General features: G+C 45.5%; 1 protein-coding gene across 4 annotated transcripts in view; it reads left to right on the forward strand.

The window, feature by feature from the left end:
- LOC124003874 (fibroblast growth factor receptor substrate 2-like) overlaps positions 1-22,434 on the forward strand; it is a 47,860-nt gene that overhangs the window by 1,951 nt on the left and 23,475 nt on the right. For all 4 annotated transcript variants that reach the window (XR_006833281.1, XM_046312503.1, XM_046312515.1 and 1 more), the window contains exons 3-8: positions 670-984; positions 1,180-1,440; positions 2,431-2,694; positions 2,850-3,125; positions 5,176-5,436; positions 12,719-12,985. Coding sequence is in view for 3 of the 4 variants with exons in the window: in XM_046312503.1 (XP_046168459.1) it covers positions 670-984; positions 1,180-1,440; positions 2,431-2,694; positions 2,850-3,125; positions 5,176-5,436; positions 12,719-12,985 (1,644 nt within the window). In the remaining variant the exon portion in view is untranslated. The remainder of the gene's footprint in view (positions 1-669; positions 985-1,179; positions 1,441-2,430; positions 2,695-2,849; positions 3,126-5,175; positions 5,437-12,718; positions 12,986-22,434) is intronic.

The following is a 22,434-nucleotide window of genomic DNA, read 5'->3' on the forward strand; positions in this document are numbered from 1 at the left end:
CAAGAATAACAGTTCAGGAATTGCCAAATCACGTGGACTTGACATTATCCAATATGTTTTGAATACGGTAGAAATCACAGATACAATGTAGTTATGGTGTAATACAGTAGTGGTCTTGCCAGTTTGGTTTTAGGATTGGACGGACAATGTCCTTAGGGTTCTGCTGATTGGCCAATGTGATTCCTGGGGTTGCTATGAAGAGAGGAAGCCATTATGAAGAAAGGGTCAAAGTTCAGCGTTGAGCTACGGCCTCTCGCCCCGTCCTGCTCCTCTCTCTCTCTTTGTTTTTGTTGTTTCCTGTAACGTCTCGCTCTCACTCTAAGACGCATGCAGGTTTCCCCGTGAATCCAACACGACATTCTTTAAAGAACCAAAACAATATTATCTCTCCCCTCCATCGCAGGCAGTCACCACTGGCCTTCAGCTGAAGTACAAAGGCAGGATGCAGAGACTCTTCATGCACTTTTCTCCTAGTTATGTAATATCATAGATGTTTAATTGATGTGTAGATAATATTGCCAAGGTGCTTCCCCTTGGTTACTGGTTTATGGGATATCTTTGTTTTCTATAGCAAAATTGCCAACACATTATCTCCATCTTTCTTGCTCTCCTTCCTCTTTTCTCTCTGTCCTCTTTTCTCTCTTTTATTTCACTCTCTCTCTCTCTCAGACCCAGTGGGTCCATCCAGGTTGGACGTACTACCAGACCAGATCCAAGCAACCCAGTATAAGAGTCCTATTCAGGGTCAGGGTGGCTCCCATGGCCTGCACATATCCTGGCCTCGATCTCGTGGGCAGGTCGACTGGTATGAGGTCACACTACAGGACACCAAAACAGGGACGAGCCGCATTACCCGCGTCATGGGAACTGCCGCCACTCAGTCTCGCTTCACCGCCCTCACCCCTGGAACCCTCTATGCCCTCAGCCTGGTGGCAACGGCTGGGAATAAAACAGCCCTGCCAGTGCTGGCCACTGCAGCCACAGGTGAAGGGTCATCTTGCTGCTCTAGTATGGTTTGACTGGTCCTCTGATCACACATGATTTGCCTGGTCTTCCACAACTACTGTGCTGCACACCATCTATTTATGATACTGTAGATAGCATAGAAATCCCTGATCTACCTTGTCTTGTTAGACATCATTACTCACTGACACTGACTACTCTGTCTTGGTTACCCAGCTCCCTCAGCTGTCAGCGGCCTCCAGCTCTCACCCTCCTCCAGCAGCCTGGGTGTTTCCTGGCAGCCCGGTCCAGGCAGGAGAGAGGGTTTCAGGGTGCTACTGAGGGAGCAGCAGGGCGCCCTAGTCAGGAACGTCACCCTTAAGAGTAGTGTCACCTCCCACATCCTTGACGACCTGTTGCCTGGGACCCTCTACACTGTCACCGTGGTGACTGAGGCTGAAGGCCTCCAGAACGCCATCTCCAAACAAGCAGTCACAGGTATGGCAAGTAAAACACCTGGTAACTCTGTTTGGGTGGTGACAGTCCTCATTGGTGTAGCAGTGATGAATCTAAGTTTACATGTTAAAATAGTTAGATTGACAAGCAAAACTCAAGTTCAAGTCTTTAACCCTAGCACTATTCAATGTGTCTGATAAAAAAGTAGTTTGTTGAAGGTTATTTTTGCATTGTATCTTATTTTTCAAGTCGTCTGCCATCAAATCACTTAGTCCCATTGTTTGCCAACAGAGCGATCTAGGGCTTCAATGTCTCGGTGGCTTCAATACAGGTGCAAGATATGATGAAATGTTTCTCACATATTTATCTAACTTAGTTTGTAGAGCTTTGTTTTTACTATCCAACACTGCACCCTACCACCATCACGACCATGCTTTCTCTCTGTCGTGTTTCCAGGATATTTTAGGCTTCTCGATCCCACCCTTCCCTTCCTCTTTCTGCAGCTGGCTGGCCCATCAAGGCCTCCCAGAGCGCTCCCTTCCCCTCCCAACCCGCCTAGATATCAATAGAAAAATAGGAAATTACTATGAAATAATAAAATATTTCAGTTCTGTGTATTGCTTAGTTTTTATTTGATTAAAGTACGTAGAGTTCCACGTGTTTAGTTGAAATGAAACTCACAAAAACAATAAAGAGCTAAACGAAACGTGAAGTCATGGAGTGCTCACAGGCCACTACGCACAAACAAGATCCCACAAAAATCCAGTGGGAAAAGGCTGCCTAAATATGATCCCCAATCAGAGACAACGATAGATGATTGAGAACCATACCAGGCCAACATAGAAATACAAAAACTAGAGTACCCACCCTAGTCACACCCCGACCAAACCAACATAGAGAATAAAAGGCTCTCTATGGTCAGGGCGTGACATGATGATCCTTTCTTATCTTTAGTTATTGTGTTGTTTTCCTTGATCTAAATCCTTCTCCCCACATGTTTAAATCAATACTGATATTTTCTCCTTCTCACAGTTCCTGTGGCGGTAACAGAGCTCTTCTTGGAGAACCACGGCAGTCTGGACACCCTGAGGGCCTCCTGGGTCAATGCTAGGGGCGGCGTGGAGGCATACCTGGTCTCCCTGGCAACCCTAGGCTCAGCCAACCAGGATAGGAAGCTTCCCCCCAACGCCACTGAAGTGGTCTTCAGCGGCCTGACCCCTGGACGGCCCTATCAGGTCACTGTGAGGTCAAAGGTCGGAGAGCAGACAACTGAGGCAGTGGCCACAGGCAGAACAGGTAAGTCATTCTGGAGTGTCAATCAACTAGCATTTTCACATGATTGAGCAGAGTTAAGCCAAGTTGAGCCGAGCTACGGATCCACCATAGTTGCTGGAACCGTGCTGGAAAGGACAATGTGAATCTCTCACTTTCTCTCTCTCACCATCCCGCAGTGCCAGCCAAGGTGTCTCAGCTGTCCATGGTGGGCGTCATTGATGGCAGCACTCTGAAGAGTACATGGTTGCCCCCAAGAGGGGACTGGGAGAACTATCGTGTCCTGCTACTGAACGGCACGGTGGCTCTAGTCAATGAGACAGTGAGCAGGCTGGTTAGACAGTACTCCTTCTCTGTAGCTTCCTTGGGGCTGGTGCCTGGCAGGCTCTACACAGCTCAGGTCATGGTGGAGAGCGGTCTGTTTGGCAACACCGCTCAATGTCAGGGGAGGCTAGGTACGTTACATTAAACATTTTTACTGCACTGTATTTCAAATCAAATCAAATTTTATTGCTCACATGTGCCATAAAACAACACATGTAGACTTCACAGTGAAATGCTTACTGACCAGCCCATTAAAAAAAGAAATACAAATATTAGCTACATAAAATGTTTATAGTAACACAATAAAAGTAATAACGAGGTGCCAGTAACAAGTCAATTTGCAGGGGTACTGGGTGGTACTCACTACCCTTTGTAGCGCCTTGTGGTTGGATGTTGAGCAGTTGCCATACCAAGCAGTGATGCAGCCAGTCAAGATTCTCTCAGTGTTGGAGCTGTAGAACTTTGTGAGGATCTGAGGGCCCATCTCAAATCTTTTCAGCCTCTTGAGGGTGAAGACGCTTTATTGTGCCCTCTTCCCGACTGTGTTGGTGTGTTTGGACCATGATAGGTCCTTAGTGATGTGAACACTGAGGAACTTGAATCTGTCTACCGTCGTGGCGGATGTGTTGTTGCCTACCCTCACCACCTGGGGGCGGCCTATCAGGAAGTCCAGGATCCAGTTGCAGAGGGAGGTGTTCAGTCCCAGGGTCCTTGGCTTAGTGATGAGCTTGGAGGGCACTATGGTGTTGAACTCTGAGCTGTAGTCAATGAACAGTATTCTCACGTACGTGTTCCTTTTGTCCAGGTGGGAAAAGGCAGTGGTGCTCTCACGCATGGTTCAGTGTTGCTTCCCTCGAAGCGAGCATGTAAGGCATTTAGCTCGTCTGGTTGGCTCGCGTCACTGGGAAGCTCTTGGCCGGGTTTCCCTTTGAGAGGGAGAGCTTTGTATGCATTCCTGGGTGTGGAGTAAAGGATCTACAGTTTTTTCCCCCTCTAGTTGCACATTGACATGCTGGTAGAAATGAGGTAAAACAGATGTCAGTTTTCCTGCATTAAAATCACCAGCCACTAAAAGCGCCACCTCTGGATGAGCATTTTCTTGTTTGTTTATGGCCTTATACAGCTCGTTGAATGCGGTCTTACTGCCAGCAGCGGTTTGTGGTGATAAATAGACAGCTTTGAAAAATACAGATTTTTGGTAACTAGTATAGTCTACAGCTTATCATGAGGTATTCTAACTCAGGCGAGCAGAACCTCAAGACTTCTTTAACATTAGAGATTGACAAAGAGACACACACACCGCCCCCCGAATCTTACCGGACTCTGCCGTTCTGTCCTGCCGATGCATATAAAAACAGCTAGATGTATGTTATCCATGTCCTTGTTCAGCCATCACCACGAGAAGCATAGATAACAGTTCTTAATGTCCCATTGATAGGATAGTCTTGAACGGAGCTCATCCAGTTTATTCTCCAGTGATTGCACATTCACCAATAGAACAGAGGGTAAAGGCAATTTATTCACTCGCTGCCGTAGTCTCATCAAGGCACCCGCCCGCCGGCCTCTATAGCGTCGTTTTCCCATGTTTCGGGGAGTGTCGGGGATTTGGGCCTGGTCCGGGATAATCAATGTCTTTCGCCTTTGACTCATTGAAGTAGAAGTTGAAAGCCTTCCCAGGACATCTAGTGGAAAGCCTTCCGAGAAGAGTGGAGGCTGTTATAGCAGCAAAGGGTGGACCAACTCCATATTAATGCTCATGATGTTGGAATGAGTTGTTCGACGAGCAGGTGTCCACATACTTTTGATCATGTAGTGACGCTGTTCTAATGTCCAGAAGCTCTTTTTGGACATAGGAAACGATGGCGGAAAGTTAAGATTAGCACCAGAAAATACACAAAAAAAACACAATTGGTCAGGAGCCCTTAAACCGTCCGCTTTCCAAAGCAGCGCCAATCTTGCTGGTTCCCCTGCTGGGTGTTAACCCAATGTTGTTATGGGTTGTATGTTGTCAAGAGCATTTAAGATGTCTATTTAAATTGCCATGGCTTCTGAAGTTTTCATTTTTGTTTTGATTACCCCTCCTCCTTTGCCCTCTCTCTCTTTACTCCTTCACATAATATTCCTCTGCCCCCCCCCTCTCTCTCTCTTTACTCAATTACTCCTTCTCCCCCTTTCTCTCAGCCCCTCAGCCTGTCCAGCAGCTTATGGTCCGTCACGGTGATGAGACGTCTCTGAGCGTGCTGTGGTCTCGCCCCGCGGGGGTGTGGGACGGGTACACCGTGGTCTTGAGACAGGGGGACACTGTTGTGTCACAGAGGACACTGTCCCGTGACGCCAGGGAGTGCACATTCAACGTCCTCATGCCCGGACGCCAGTACGCCATCGCCGTCACGACCAACAGTGGGGGCCTAAACAGCTCGGCTTCAGTGATTGGACGAACCAGTGAGTCAAGGTTCCAAAGGGAGACGGATTTCACCTTTCTTTTCCCAATGTGTTTGTTCTAGACACGACACTAGAACATTGTTCCTTACAGGTTTTGCAGTCATATAACAGAATTGTTGTTGTTGTCATATAATAATGAGCTTCTCTCCATTGGCAGAACTGCTTCTTTATGATCTCATTATGATTTCAAAGTCTTTCTATGACAGGGTTCAACACCTGGTGGCCTGGTGATTTTATTTGGGACCCCCAAGTTTTCTGAGAAAAAAAAAACATTTAAATTTTTTGGACATAAAATACTAAGAACAAAAGCAAATCAGCTCCAAGTGATTTTAATTTTGAAAATATTTTCCAAAGTATTCCCACGCATAAGAGAGAGATACTGTTAATGTGATTGTATACAAATGTCAGCAAGGTTTGAAGTGATTCTGTTTTGGTCTAATATTATATCTGTTTGGGCTTCTTGCGGTCAATTTGCAGTCTACAAATTCTTTGTAATTCTGTTAAGTTATTATGTTATGTTTGGGGCGGCAGGGTAGCCTAGTGGGAAGAGCGTTGGACTAGTAACCGAAAGGTTGCAAGTTCAAATTGCAGAGCTGACAAGGTACAAATCTGTCGTTCTGCCCCTGAACAGGCAGTTAACCCACTGTTCCTAGGCCGTCATTGAAATTAAGAATTTGTTCTTAACTGACTTGCCTAGTTAAATAAAGGTAAATGTTCTGGCCCCTGAGTACCGCTCAAGAAAAAAAAATGTCCCGCTGCTGAATCAACACTGATCAAAAATATAAACGCAATGTTCTCCTTTAGTGAACATTTCTCCTTTGCCAAGATAATCCATCCACCTGACAGGTGTGGCATTTAAAGAAGCTGATTAAACGGCATGATCATTACACAGGTACACCTTGTGCTGGGGACAATAAAAGGCCACTCTAAAATCTGCAGTTTTGTCACACGATGCCACAGATGTCTCATGTTTTGAGGGAGCGTGCAAAGAGCTGTTGCCAGATAATTGCATGTTTGTTTTTTGACCATAAGCCGCCTCCAACATTGTTTTAGAGAATTAGGCAGTACGTCCAACAAGCCTTACAACTGCAGACCACATGTAGCCATGTCAGGCCAAGACATACGGCTCCTTCACCTGTGGGATCGTCTGAGACCAGCCACCCGGACAGCTGATGAAACTCTGGGTTTGCACAACCGAAGAATTTCTCCGCAAATTGCCAGATACCGTCTCAGGGAAGCTCACCTACGTGAATCCCAGTTTCAACTGTACCGGGCAGATGGCAGACAGCGTGTATGGCATTGTGTAGGCGAGCGGTTTGCTGATGTCAACGTTGAGAACAAAGTGCCCCATGGTGGGGTTATGGTATGGGCAGGCATAAGCTACGGAAAACGAACACAATTGCATTTTATAGATGGAAATTTGAATGCACAGAGATACCCGGACGAGATCCTCAGGGCCATTGTTGTGCCATTCAGCCGCCGCCATCACCTCATGTTTGGGATGCTCTGGATCGACGTGTACAACAGCATGTTCCAGCTCCTTCAAATATCCAGAAACTTTGCATAGCCATTGAAGAGGAATGGGACAACATTCAAAAGGCCACAATCAACAGCCTGATCATGTTATGCCGGTGAATGAGGACCCAAAAGCGACTTGGCGAAAACAGAGTCTTTAATCCAGTAAAGGGAATATGCAATACTCCTAGACAAATCGGAGCGGTAAATAAAGCATAAAAAACAATTCCACTCGTAATGACGAGAACAGACTGGAGACTCGATCATAAACTGTAGGTTGCCTCGGGAAGGCACTTGACCGTAGCAGACTCAGACACCTGCTCACCACGCAGCATCTGAGGGAAACACGACACGACAGGGCGATACAAAGACACAGCACGGTGAACAATATACAAGGATCCGACAGGACAGAAACGGAAAACAAGGGGAGAAATAGGGACTCTAATCAGGGGAAAAGATAGGGAACAGGTGTGGAAGACTAAATGATTGATTAGGGGAATAGGAACAGCTGGGAGCAGGAACGGAACGATAGAGAGAAGAGAGAGAGGGAGGGAGAGAGAAAAAAGGGAACGAACCTAAAAAGACCAGCAGGGGGAAAACGAACAGAAGGAAAAGCAAAATGACAAGACAATATAAGACAAAACATGACAGTACCCCCCCACTCACCGAGCGCCTCCTGGCGCACTCGAGGAGGAATCCTGGCGGCAACGGAGGAAATCATCAATCAGCGAACGGTCCAGCACGTCCCGAGACGGGACCCAACTCCTCTCCTCAGGACCGTAACCCTCCCAATCCACTAAGTATTGGTGACCCCGTCCCCGAGAACGCATGTCCATGATCCTACGTACCTTGTAAATAGGTGCGCTCTCGACAAGGACGGGAGGGGGAGGGAAGACGAACGGGGTGCGAAGAAAGGGCTTGACACAGGAGACATGGAAGACAGGATGGACGCGACGAAGATGTCGCGGAAGAAGCAGTCGCACAGCGACAGGATTGACGACCTGGGAGACACGGAACGGACCAATGAACCGCGGAGTCAACTTACGAGAAGCTGTCGTAAGAGGAAGGTTGCGAGTGGAAAGCCACACTCTCTGGCCGCAACAATACCTTGGACTCTTAATCCTACGTTTATTGGCGGCTCTCACAGTCTGTGCCCTGTAACGGCAAAGTGCAGACCTCACCCTCCTCCAGGTGCGCTCACAACGTTGGACAAACGCTTGAGCGGAGGGAACGCTGGACTCGGCAAGCTGGGATGAGAACAGAGGAGGCTGGTAACCCAGACTACTCTGAAACGGAGATAACCCAGTAGCAGACGAAGGAAGCGAGTTGTGAGCGTATTCTGCCCAGGGGAGCTGTTCTGCCCAAGACGCAGGGTTTCTGAAAGAAAGGCTGCGTAGTATGCGACCAATCGTCTGATTGGCCCTCTCTGCTTGACCGTTAGACTGGGGATGAAACCCGGAAGAGAGACTGACGGACGCACCAATCAAACGACAGAACTCCCTCCAAAACTGTGACGTGAATTGCGGGCCTCTGTCTGAAACGCCGTCTAACGGGAGGCCATGAATTCTGAACACATTCTCGATGATGATTTGTGCCGTCTCCTTAGCGGAAGGAAGTTTAGCGAGGGGAATGAAATGTGCCGCCTTAGAGAACCTATCGACAACCGTAAGAATCACAGTCTTCCCCGCAGACAAAGGCAGACCGGTAATGAAGTCTAGGGCGATGTGAGACCATGGTCGAGAAGGAATGGGAAGCGGTCTGAGACGACCGGCAGGAGGAGAGTTACCTGACTTAGTCTGCGCGCAGTCCGAACAAGCAGCCACGAAACGGCGCGTGTCACGCTCCTGAGTCGGCCACCAAAAGCGCTGGCGAATAGAAGCAAGAGTGCCTCGAACGCCGGGATGACCAGCTAACTTGGCAGAGTGAGCCCACTGAAGAACAGCCAGACGAGTAGAAACAGGAACGAAAAGAAGGTTACTAGGACAAGCGCGCGGCGACGCAGTGTGCGTGAGTGCTTGCTTAACCTGTCTTTCAATTCCCCAGACTGTCAACCCGACAACACGCCCATAAGGAAGAATCCCCTCGGGATCAGTAGAAGCCACAGAAGAACTAAAAAGACGGGATAAGGCATCAGGCTTGGTGTTCTTGCTACCCGGACGGTAAGAAATCACAAACTCGAAACGAGCGAAAAACAACGCCCAACGAGCTTGACGAGCATTAAGTCGTTTGGCAGAACGGATGTACTCAAGGTTCTTATGGTCTGTCCAAACGACAAAAGGAACGGTCGCCCTCTCCAACCACTGTCGCCATTCGCCTAGGGCTAAGCGGACGGCGAGCAGTTCGCGGTTACCCACATCATAGTTGCGTTCAGATGGCGACAGGCGATGAGAAAAATAAGCGCAAGGATGAACCTTATCGTCAGACTGGAAGCGCTGGGATAGAATGGCTCCCACGCCTACCTCTGAAGCGTCAACCTCGACAATGAATTGTCTAGTGACGTCAGGAGTAACGAGGATAGGAGCGGACGTAAAACGTTCTTTTAGAAGATCAAAAGCTCCCTGGGCGGAACCGGACCACTTAAAACACGTCTTGACAGAAGTAAGAGCTGTGAGAGGGGCAGCAACTTGACCGAAATTACGAATGAAACGCCGATAGAAATTAGCGAAACCTAGAAAGCGCTGCAACTCGACACGTGACCTTGGAACGGGCCACTCACTGACAGCTTGGACCTTAGCGGAATCCATCTGAATGCCTTCAGCGGAAATAACGGAACCGAGAAAAGTAACGGAGGAGACATGAAAAGAGCACTTCTCAGCCTTCACGTAGAGACAATTCTCTAACAGGCGCTGGAGAACACGTCGAACGTGCTGAACATGAATCTCGAGTGACGGTGAAAAAATCAGGATATCGTCAAGGTAGACAAAAACAAAGATGTTCAGCATGTCTCTCAGAACATCATTAACTAATGCCTGAAAAACAGCTGGCGCATTGGCGAGACCAAACGGCAGAACCCGGTACTCAAAATGCCCTAACGGAGTGTTAAACGCCGTTTTCCACTCGTCCCCCTCTCTGATGCGCACGAGATGGTAAGCGTTACGAAGGTCCAACTTAGTAAAGCACCTGGCTCCCTGCAGAATCTCGAAGGCTGATGACATAAGGGGAAGCGGATAACGATTCTTAACCGTTATGTCATTCAGCCCTCGATAATCCACGCAGGGGCGCAGAGTACCGTCCTTTTCTTAACAAAAAAACCCCGCCCCGGCCGGAGAGGAAGAAGGCACTATGGTACCGGCGTCAAGAGACACAGACAAATAATCCTCGAGAGCCTTACGTTCGGGAGCCGACAGAGAGTATAGTCTACCCCGAGGAGGAGTGGTCCCCGGAAGGAGATCAATACTACAATCATACGACCGGTGAGGAGGAAGGGAGTTGGCTCGGGACCGACTGAAGACCGTGCGCAGATCATGATATTCCTCCGGCACTCCTGTCAAATCGCCAGGTTCCTCCTGAGAAGTGGGGACAGAAGAAACGGGAGGGATGGCAGACATTAAACACTTCACATGACAAGAAACGTTCCAGGATAGGATAGAATTACTAGACCAATTAATAGAAGGATTATGACATACTAGCCAGGGATGACCCAAAACAACAGGTGTAAAAGGTGAACGAAAAATCAAAAAAGAAATAGTCTCACTGTGGTTACCAGATACTGTGAGGGTTAAAGGTAGTGTCTCAAATTTGATACTGGGAAGATGACTACCATCTAAGGCAAACATGGGCGTAGGCTTGTCTAACTGTCTGAAAGGAATGTCATGTTTCCGAGCCCATGCTTCGTCCATGAAACAACCCTCAGCCCCAGAGTCTATCAAGGCACTGCATGTAGCACCGAACCGGTCCAGCGTAGATGGACCGACATAGTAGTACAGGATCTAGATGGAGAGACCTGAGTAGTAGCGCTCACCAGTAGCCCTCCGCTTACTGATGAGCTCTGGCTTTACTGGACATGAATTGACAAAATGTCCAGCAAGTCCGCAATAGAGGCACAGGCGGTTGGTGATCCTCCGTTCCCTCTCCTTAGTCGAGATGCGAATACCTCCCAGCTGCATGGGCTCAGTCTCTGAGCTAGAGGAGGGAGATGGTTGCGATGCGGAGCAGGGAAACACCGTTGACGCGAGCTCTCTTCCACGAGCTTGGTGACGAAGATCTACCCGTCGTTCAATGCGGATGGCGAGAGCAATCAAAGAGTCCACACTGGACGGAACCTCCCGGGAGAGAATCTCATCTTTAACCACTGCGTGGAGTCCCTCCAGAAAACGAGCGAGCAGCGCCGGCTCGTTCCAGTCACTAGAGGCAGCAAGAGTGCGAAACTCTATAGAGTAATCCGTTATGGATCGATCACCTTGGCATAGGGAAGCCAGGGCCCTAGAAGCCTCCTACCAAAAACTGAACGGTCAAAAACCCGAATCATCTCCTCTTTAAAGTTCTGGTAATTGTTAGAACAATCAGCCCTTGCCTCCCAAATAGCTGTGCCCCACTCTCGAGCCCGGCCAGTAAGGAGTGATATGACGTAAGCAACCCGAGCTCTCTCTCTAGAGTATGTGTTGGGTTGGAGAGAGAACACAATATCACACTGGGTGAGAAAGGAGCGGCACTCCGTGGGCTGCCCGGAGTAACAAGGTGGGTTATTAACCCTAGGTTCCGGAGGCTCGGCAGACCAGGAAGTAACAGGTGGCACGAGACGAAGACTCTGGAACTGTCCAGAGAGGTCGGAAACCTGAGCGGCCAGGTTCTCCACGGCATGACGAGCAGCAGACAATTCCTGCTCGTGTCTGCCGAGCATGGCTCCTTGGATCTCGACGGCAGTGTTACGAGCGTCTGTAGTCGCTGGGTCCATTCTTTGGTCGGATCCTTCTGTTATGCCGGTGAATGAGGACCCAAAAGCGACTTGGCGAAAACAGAGTCTTTAATCCAGTAAAGGGAATATGCAATACTCCTAGACAAATCGGAGCGGTAAATAAAGCATAAAAAACAATTCCACTCGTAATGACGAGAACAGACTGGAGACTCGATCATAAACTGTAGGTTGCCTCGGGAAGGCACTTGACCGTAGCAGACTCAGACACCTGCTCACCACGCAGCATCTGAGGGAAACACGACACGACAGGGCGATACAAAGACACAGCACGGTGAACAATATACAAGGATCCGACAGGACAGAAACGGAAAACAAGGGGAGAAATAGGGACTCTAATCAGGGGAAAAGATAGGGAACAGGTGTGGAAGACTAAATGATTGATTAGGGGAATAGGAACAGCTGGGAGCAGGAACGGAACGATAGAGAGAAGAGAGAGAGGGAGGGAGAGAGAAAAAAGGGAACGAACCTAAAAAGACCAGCAGGGGGAAAACAAACAGAAGGAAAAGCAAAATGACAAGACAATATAAGACAAAACATGACAGATCAACTCTATGCAAAGGAGATGTTTCATGCTACATGAGGTAAATGATCACACCAGATACTGACTGGTTTTCTGATCCACGCCCCTACCTATGTTTTGTTTTAAGGTAACCGTGACCAACTGATTAGGGCCTAGTGAATGTACTTCAATTGACTGATTTCCGTATATGACCTGTAACTGTTTATATTTTTGTTCAGTGTAGTTGATGATCTCTGCTCTATGGTCTCAACTATGGTCTACATTTCTCTCTATGGTCTCTGTTAATGTCTCACACCTTTGAAGTTCCTCTCTCGCTCTGTGTCTCCTCTCAGCCCCGGCGCAGGTGACCAGTCTGCGTGTGACCAACGGTGGCAGCACAGACAGCCTCCAAACCCAGTGGGAGCGGGCGGCCGGCGAGCTGGACTCGTACCGTGTGCTGCTTATCCACGACAGCAGTGTGATCAAGAACGAGAGCACCCCGGCCCACACCACGGCCTACAGCTTCCTGGCGCTGAAGCCTGGAGCCCTCTACAGGGTGGTGGTCACCACTGTCAGGGCCGGACAAGCCTCCAGACAGAGCGTGGCAGAGGGAAGAACAGGTAGACAACACTATGATCACTGAATGATGTAGCCTACTTTAAATGTATAATGTTAAAATAGATCAATTAGAAGATAATGTTTAGCTAGCACACATGGATATGAATTCCGATAAAAGCGCTCACAGTTTTAACTGTCTTTGTGTGACAAACACCTGTACTAGTTTATGCAAAATAATGTCAGATAATGTCTTCTATTCGGGGATGGCCAGGATATTATTCAGAACTTTCTTAGCTCTTATCTGATGCGACAGGAATTTTCCTGGAATTTCCAGGATATCCGACTATGCAACAAACATGTCAAGGATTTCCTTTCAAAGACTTCCCTTCATGGAGGGAAAAGGATTGGGGTCTACAGTATTTTGTATGGTTGAATCCCAGCTATCTTAAATCTGTGAACGTTTTCATTAAAAGATGGCGGGGGAAACAGCCCCACTGGCCGCCCCACCACCGTTGTTATTGTTGCTGAGTTGAAGAGCGTCGCGCAGCATGGTAAAATATGCAGTACATATTGTGCTCTTCTATTGCGTGTCCGAGGGGAAAAAACAGAGTTTTTGCAGTGCCTTCTCAATCAATCAATCAAATGTATTTATAAAGCCCTTTTTACATCAGCCGATGTCACAAAGTGCTATACAGAAACTCAGCCTAAAACCTCAAACGGCAAGCAATGAGGATGTAGAAGCACGGTGGCTAGGAACAACTCCCTAGAAAGGCAGAAAACTAGGAAGAAACCTAGAGAGGAACCAGGCTCTGAGAGGTGGCCAGTCCTCTTCTGGCCGTGCCGGGTGGAGATTATAACAGTACATGGCCAAGATGTTCAAATGTTCATAGATGACCAGTAGGGTCAAATAATAATAATCACAGTGGTTGGGCAACAGGTCAGCACCTCAGGAGTAAATGTTACTTGCTTTTCATAGCCGATCATTCAGAGTTTGAGACAACGGGTGCGGTAGAGAGAGAGTGCCGAAAACAGCAGGTCCGTGACAAGGCAGCACGTCCGGTGAACAGGTCAGGGTTCCTTAGCTGCAGGCAGAACAGTCTCTGTAGTTCCCTGGGCTGTTGCTGTGGAAACAGCTCTTTCTGAACTGCCAGCTACTTGAGATGAACATACGAGCCAGATACAAAGTTATAAAGCTTCTGCAGGAGAGAAACAAAGTTAACTGCCTCAGGCACTGATTTTACAGCATCGACAAGAACCAAATTCAAACAATGTGCATTACAGTGCACATAAAATGCAAATCTTACACTGTTTTTAATCTGTGCAGACACACCAGAATGCTTTCTGCTCATGACGGATGCACTGTCATAGCTTTGCCCCACACAATTATTTCTGTAGTCCAGACTATGTTTTTCAAGGCAATCAATTATCATTTTTGTGAGACCTGCTGCTTTCAGCTGACTGAAAGTGTAAAAGCTTTCGTGGATGGCCCCGTTGTAAAAGTACCTCACAACTAAAGACATTTGTTATTTTTTCTTTAAATCTTTGGTTTCATCTGCAATTACACTAAAAACGTAACTTTCTTTTACTTCACTCATTATTTCACTTTGTACCATCTCAAGAACTTCATTTTGGATTTGGTGGCTTGTGTACTTACCATTGCCACACGCATTCATCCTTTTCTCTATGAGAGGGTCAAGCTTTGCTATTTTTTCTAAGATTGTCAAAATATTACCCTGGTGAGAGTCATCCGACTCTCGGTGACCTCTCTGCGCTATATTTTGAGTGGCAGTAAATAGGAGCACATGTGCAATTGTTTTAATGTAAGTACAGTTTTCCTCCACTCTCATTTTTGACATCTAACATTGATGAGTTGCTGTCAATAGCCCTTTGATGCTGATTCCATGCATACATAGCATTAATGTGGTGCTCTGCCTTTGAATAGAGGTTCAAACCAGAATCTTTAAACGGCGCCATTTTCCAGTTACAAAACCCTGACTGTGATGTGAAGGCAGATTACGGTGTATTGGACAGAGAAAAATGCCTACAGGCGAAACAATAAGTCGAATCTTGAATTACAGAATATTCAAGCCATGAATTGTCCTTATACCAAGAACTGTTGAAAGCCCTTTTCCTAGAACCATGCTGAGTTCTGGGAAATGTTTTCAAACACGGCTGTACAGGACCCTCTTCTCTGGATCTTGAAATGTCTGAAATACACATAAAAGAATGTGTCATATCTCTATGGAAATGTATAATTAAGTATAATTAAGCTAACTAAAATGTGTAGTAATTAAGCTAACTAAAATGTGTAGTAATTAAGCTAACTAAAATGTGTAGTTTAAAGTATTGGCCTGGCCTCCCGTTGTGTCCTTTTGGAACAGAAGTCTGATATCTCTCTCTTTCTTTTCATGTTTAATTGACCCTATGCAAAATTAAGACCGTCTATGGTTACATACAATCTCAATCTTAATTACAAATCCCCATCATCACAAAACCTGAGCGCAACCTGTCCGGTGAAGTTCATTAAGAATATTACATGTAACAAACAGTTACATGACCTACAGCATGGACAAGCAAGTTAATGTTTCCTGACATTTTCGGGCTACTAAACAACTATGGATTTATTTACCACAAGTCGCAAAGACAACAGAAACTCCCTCCACTAATTCCAACATCATTAAATAACCTATGCTTAGTCTAATACAGTGACAACAATACCAAAAACTATTTAGTCCAATCAAAGTAAGCTAAAAATGATGTGGCTGTTCATGGTTCTGATTTGTGTGTGTGTGCAAGTAGAAAAAACATTTTGACTCACCATACTTGTAGAGAAACACCAATGCGATCCACCTCTTTCATGTTGACAAAACGGTCTATGACAGTCATACAGTACACACGTTTATTTGTATTGTTGTCCTAGGCTAAAATACCTGCTCGCTAGCCTAACTTCCTTTCATGGGCAACGTTTGCTAGTTAACATTAGCCTTCTACATCTAGCTACATATTTCACTTCCATCCTCTCAGTCCAGTGGCACATTGTATGGATTTATGGTTGGATCAGAATTGCCATGATAATCATTGGCCAGTACGGCAAATTAAGTAAAACCACAATTACAAGTCCCTGTCTCCATCCAAGGCTAATTTAAGAAAGGGGGAATTGTATCTCACTAGCTAGCTAGCCACCAGATGACACAAACAACACGAGATGCAACAATTCAGGTTGTTTCTGTCATCTCTTGATGCGATGTGCCAAATCCACAGTGCCTTCCCTTGACACTTTTGTTTTGGTGCGCCAGGACCATTCACAGTTGAGCTCACTCAGTTTAGCTATAATTTGGCTATTATTTTATACTTTCTTTTTTTATCAAGGGAGGCTAAATGCTCGCTGGTTTCCCTTGCATTCAATCCTAAAAGCGGCAACAATGTCATACTCTTTATGACCAGACAGCATCAGATAAATGGCCTACACATACAGAGGTGAGATACATTCAGCCTCTTGCGATTTGAAGTACAATTATGAAAACACAGAGAGATGAAAGACTTTTTATTTTTTTCATTCTTACATTTTTAAAAAAAAATGGCTTCCCTTGGTAGGTTGCTAGAATATCTGTCTTCTAGATCTTGTATCCCTTGTAGATCTATTTTAGTGGATCTTACTTGTAGATCTTGAAACTTATTCCAGCTTTACCATATTCCTTTAATTTCTTCTCTCTTTTCCTGATACTCTTGCGTGTCATCTCTAATGTGTTATGTTTTCTTCCAAAATATCTGGGTGATTCAGTTCAAATCCTGTCGGTGGAGAATTGTAACAAAATGTAACACTTTTAATACAAAATATCAGAAGCCGAGCTGGTCCGCGGAACAACTCCCTTCCCTAAGCTCTGGCTCTGTATTTATGCACATACAACATATGAGTTCATCCCACATGCAAATGAAGTTACTTCCCTCAATCCATCTGCCACCATTATATCCCAATCTGTGCATCCTGCTTGTTCACGCCCAATAACGCCCATATCTGCTTTCAGTTAAGTTAAAATAGTGGCAGGACGTCTTCATGTCCCAAAAATAATACATGCCCATCTTATGCTATGGGCCCCTTATGTTTAGCCTGGTGTGTTCTTTGGTATTTCTGTCCTTTTTAGGGCTAGTAAACTATGTGTCTAGTAGACTATGTGTCTCTCTCTCTTCTCCTGTGGTCTGATGTACATCTTTGCGTGACAGTATTATGTTTGTCCCTATATGTACCGTTTGCTCCCACAATCCCTGTAACACAAACACAGCAGTTCACTTGAGTTACATTTGAGTAATTAAGCAGATGCTCTAATACAGAGCTACGTATAGTAGTGAGTGCATAAATGTTCATACTGGGCCCCCGTGGGAATCAAACCCACAACCCTGGCGTTGCAAGGGCCATGCGCTACCTACTGAGTTGCACGGGATCAGTTCTAGGACACAATCTAAGCCAATCTAATGCTATGAGCCTGGTTAGTGAGGCTATATCAAACCTAAGAGATATTCAACAGATCAGGTTCATGGTGAAATGACTCCATGAAGCCTGATTCAACACTCACCAATCATAGACAGACTCATCAGTACTCTCTGTATCTGCCCACTCCTCGGAGTCTGAATCCTCTGATGTCTGTTGTCTCGCCCTCCTCATTGCCTCACTCTCTCCTATTCTCTTCTCTGTCCGTTTCATTTGCTCTCGCCTCTCTCTTTCTTTCTTCTCTTGCTCCTTTCTCATTTTTTCTTGCTTCTCTTTTTCTTTCCTCTCCTGTTTATTTTTTATATTCTTTTCTTTTTCCTTCAGTTTTAGTTTAAGCTCTCTATTTTTCTCCTCCTGCTTTTGTACCTTTTTCTCAACTCTTTCTTTCTTTTTCTCAGCTTCAGCTAACTTTTTCTCCGCTTTTTCGTTATCCTTCTCCTCTTTTTTCAGGCGCTTCTTCTCATCTTGTTCTCTTTTTTTCTCAGCTTCAGCTAACCTTTTCTCCGCTTTTTCGTTATCCTTTTCCTCTTTTTTCAGGCGATTCTTCTCATCTTGTTCTCTTTTTTTCTCAGCTTCAGCTAACCTTTTCTCCGCTTTTTCGTTATCCTTCTCCTCTTTTTTCAGGCGCTTCTTCTCATCTTGTTCTCTTTTTTTCTCAGCTTCAGCTAACTTTTTCTCCACTTTTTCGTTATCCTTCTCCTCTTTTTTCAGGCGCTTCTTCTGATCTTGTTCTCTTTTTTTCTCAGCTTCAGCTAACATTTTCTCCACTTTTTCATTATCCTTCTCCTCTTTTTTCAGGCGCTTCTTCTCATCTTGTTCTCTTTTTTTCTCAGCTTCAGCTAACTTTTTCTCCACTTTTTCATTATCCTTCTCCTCTTTTTTCAGGCGCTTCTTCTCATCTTGTTGTCTTTTTTTCTCAGCTTCAGCTAACTTTTTCTCCAATTTTTCGTTATCCTTCTCCTCTTTTTTCAGGCGCTTCTTCTCATCTTGTTGTCTTTTTTTCTCAGCTTCAGCTAACTTTTTCTCCACTTTTTCGTTATCCTTCTCCTCTTTTTTCAAGCGCTTCTTCTCATCTTGTTCTCTTTTTTTCTCAGCCTCAGCCAACCTCTTTTCCCCCTTTTCTTCTTCCTTCTTCTCCATCTCCAGGTTATTTATCCTTTCCTGTTCTTTCTTTTTCTCTTCCTCAAGTCTAGGTTTCTCCACCTTTTCTTTTTCCTTCCTTTCCTTCTCCCAAATTCTTGCCATCTCTTTTTTTTTCTTTTTCTCTGCTTCCAATCTCAGTTTCTCCTCTGTTTCGTCCTCCTTCTTCTGGTTCTTTATTCTCTTCTTTTCTTCCTCAAACCTAAGATTCTCTTCCAGTTCTTGTGCCTTCATCTCTTTCGCAAGGATCTTCAGCCTCTCTTTTTCTTTCTGTTTCTCTTCTTCCCATTTAAATTTCTCCTCCTTTTCTTTTTCTTTCCTCTCCTTCTCCAGGTTCTTAATCTTCTCTTTCTCTTTCTTTTTTTCTTCTTCCAACCTGACTTTTTCCTCCTTTTCTTTTTCTTTCATCTCCTTCTCCAGGTTCTTAATCCTCTCTTTCTCTTTCTTTTTTTCTTCCTCCAACCAGAGTTTATCCTCCTTGTCTTTTTCCTTCCTCAACTTCTCCAGGTTCTTCATCCTCTCTTTTCCTTTCTTTAGCTCTTCATCAAATGTCTCTGCCAATCTTAAGTCCCTCTCAGCCTTTTCTTTTTTAATTTCATCTAGACATTTCTGGCTCTCTTTCATCTGTCCTATCAGCTTGTTCTCCTCCTGTTCTACCCTCTTTTCCTGATCCCCAATACGCTGTTCCTTCTTCGTCAATTGCTCCTCACCGTTACCTGCTTTCTCTTTCTGACCTACATTCTGCATCTTCATCCATTTCCTCTCCACCTCTTTTTCCACAGCTTCAAGTATCTCAATCCGATCCAACTCCCTCTCATTTTCTATTGCCTTCATCATCTCTATCATGTCCTGCTCCGTCTTCTGTATTATATTTGCTGGAGACTTCCTCTGCAACTTCTTCCATTTTCTCTCCATCTCTTTTTCCACCACCACAAGTATCTCCGCCCGATCCTTCTCCCTCTCCTCTTCCATTGTCTTCATCATCTCCTCAATCTCCTTCTCCTGTCTCAAAGCTGGGTCTGAGGATGCGTCTGTGTATAGCCCCTCGAGAATAGCAGGTGGCAACGGCAGAGGGCGTTTGGGAGGAGAGAGATCAGGAAACCAATGTGTTATAGGCATGGGAGGATCAACCAGTGGGGGTAGGACAGGAGAGCGTCCGTGGAGTCTCTGTTCAGCTGGGAGGACACCTGAGTTGCCTGTCAGAGACACACTCTGGTAGTACTGATGCCGTCCTGACGTAGGCTGGCCAGCGGGGGGCACTGGAATGGGGAATTCCCAAGAAGGTTTCATGTAGGTTGAGGAGTCACCCACACCATTCATGTTCTGTCGCATAAGAAACAGAGCGATATTAGGAAGTTATAGCATGTGCATCTTTGTTAAATGGCATAGAATTAACCGTATACTTGTTCAAGCTACATTACATACATTCAACCAATTAAACAAGACAGGATATATACTGCAGCTATAATATCGTGGAATTAAGACAAATATCTGCAGGGCTTTTCTTCCGGCTCCATTGAACTTTCTCAATGTCAAACTTAATTTAGACCCTCATACCAGACCACTAGGTGCTCAAACGAGGGGCGCTCTTATGTCTGAATTCATGTCCTCTCACCTCCTCAAGCAGCTTTCCCAGTCTCCTCATCTCTGCCCAGAGTGCCTTGGTCTCCACGTCTACCTTCTCCTCCAGCCTTCTGACGACCACACAGAGTTCCTGGTTGTCCTTAGCCTGCTTCCATTTGCTGTACTGCAGCATCTCCTCATGCTTCTGCTGTTTCTTCTGGCTCTTTTTCAGCTGAGCCATCATGGCTTCCCGGTCACTCTTCATGACTTTGATGGCCTCCCCAATCAGAGTCACCTTCTCTCTGAGGAGACCCACTTTCTGAGACTTGGTGGGCTGCCTCTGAACAAGATGAATGTATGAAAGGAGATGACCATGTTCAAAAATAAAAGACAAAAAACATGTTTTAGTACCAAATATTTGAACATAAAATGACATAGCAATGACGAAGTTTGAACTTATAAAATTGAGAAATAGCAATTCATTGAACATCAAATAAGTTACATGAAAAAGGAAGCTCCCACTTACAGTAAGGAGTTGTACTCTCTTTGGACCAGGCAAACAGAAACAGTCCATGATGACTGTCTTGTATGTGGACAACTTGATGGAACAAAACAAAGCAATCAATGCAATATAGCCTAAATCATTCAGGATATTTTCTTAGCTTAGACTTGACAATTATTAGACATATTAAATTGGTATATATCTTATTCGAGAGACGGTACATACTTATTCGAGAGATGAAATGGCCAATAATTCACACATTTCACAGTCCATTTTGAATCATCCGTATGCTTCAAGTCCTTTCTTTATGAGTAGCCTTATCGGTTTGCACTCCAACACAAAGGTTAGAACATACGACGAGAATTGGAATGCAATTATGACATCATTTTATTATGATGCTGAATACGGGGTTTTGAAAGCGATATTTGTAATGAAAACGCATCCCCCTTAGAATTAGAATGTTCATTATAATTCTATGTACATACCTCATTACGGCATCACGGCAATTAATAGGCAGCATCATGCCATAATCAATAAAATGGCACCCAATTTAGACCAATAGTATGTGAATTTCACATACAATAATGTAATAATACTTTTTCTTTCCGCTTGTGTTTTGCATTTATATTGATGTGTGTATTTTCTGTAATGTACAGTGCATTCGGAAAGTATTCAGAACCCTGGACTTTTTCCACATTTTGTTACAATACAGCCTAGTTTTAAATTGATTAAATCGTTTCCCCCCCTAGTCAATCTACACACAATATCCCAGAATGACAAGGCAAAAACAGTTTTTTAGAAATGTTTGGAAATGTATATCAAAAAAACTTTAATATCACATTTACAGAAGTATTCAGACCCTTTACTCAGTACTTTGTTGAAGCACCTTTGACAGCGATTACAGCCTTGAGTCTTCTTGGGTATGACGCTACAAGTTTGGAACACCTGTATTTGGGGAGTTTCTCCCATTCTTCTCTGCAGATCATCTCAAGCTCTGTCAGGTTGGATGGGGAGCATCGCTGCACAGCTATTTTCAGGTCTTTCCAGAGATGTTTAGAACGAGTTCAAGTCCGGGCTCTGGCTGGGCCACTCAAGGACATTCAGAGACTTGTCCCGAAGCCACTCCTACGTTGTCTTGGCTGTGTGCTTAGGGTCGTTGTCCTGGTTGGAAGGTGAACCTTTGCCCCAGTCTGAGGTCCTGAGCGCTCTGGAGCAGGTTTTCATCAAGGATCTCTTTTTACTTTGCTCCGTTCGTCTTTCCCTTGATCCTGACGAGCCTCCCAGTCCCTGCCACTGAAAAACATCCTCACAGCCACCACCATGCTTCACCGTAGGGATGGTGCCAGGTTTCCTCCAGACGTGACGCTTGGCATTCAGGCCAAAGAGTTGAATCTTGGTTTCATCAGACCAGAGAATCTTGTTTCTCATGGTCTGAGAGTCTTTAGGTGCCTTTTGGCAAACTCCAAGCGGGCTGTCATGTGCCTTTTACTGAGGAGTGGCTTCAGTCTGGCCATTCTACCATAAAGGCCAGATTGGTGGAGTGCTGCGGAGATGTTGTCCTTCTGGAACGTTCTGCCATCTCTACAGAGGAACTCTGGATCTCTGTCAGAGAGACCATCGGGTTCTTGGTCACCTCACCTTCTCCCCCGATTGCTCAGTTTGGCCAGGCGGCCAACTCTAGGAAGAGTCTTGGTTCCAAACGTCTTCCATTTAAAAATGACGGAGGCCACTGTGTTCTTGGGGACCTGCAGAAATGTTTTGGTACCCTTCCCCAGGTCTGTGCCTTGACACAATCCTGTCTCGACCTGGTTTTTGCTCTG

Source organism: Oncorhynchus gorbuscha, linkage group LG02, assembly GCF_021184085.1.
Source record: "Oncorhynchus gorbuscha isolate QuinsamMale2020 ecotype Even-year linkage group LG02, OgorEven_v1.0, whole genome shotgun sequence".
NCBI lineage: Eukaryota > Metazoa > Chordata > Actinopteri > Salmoniformes > Salmonidae > Oncorhynchus > Oncorhynchus gorbuscha.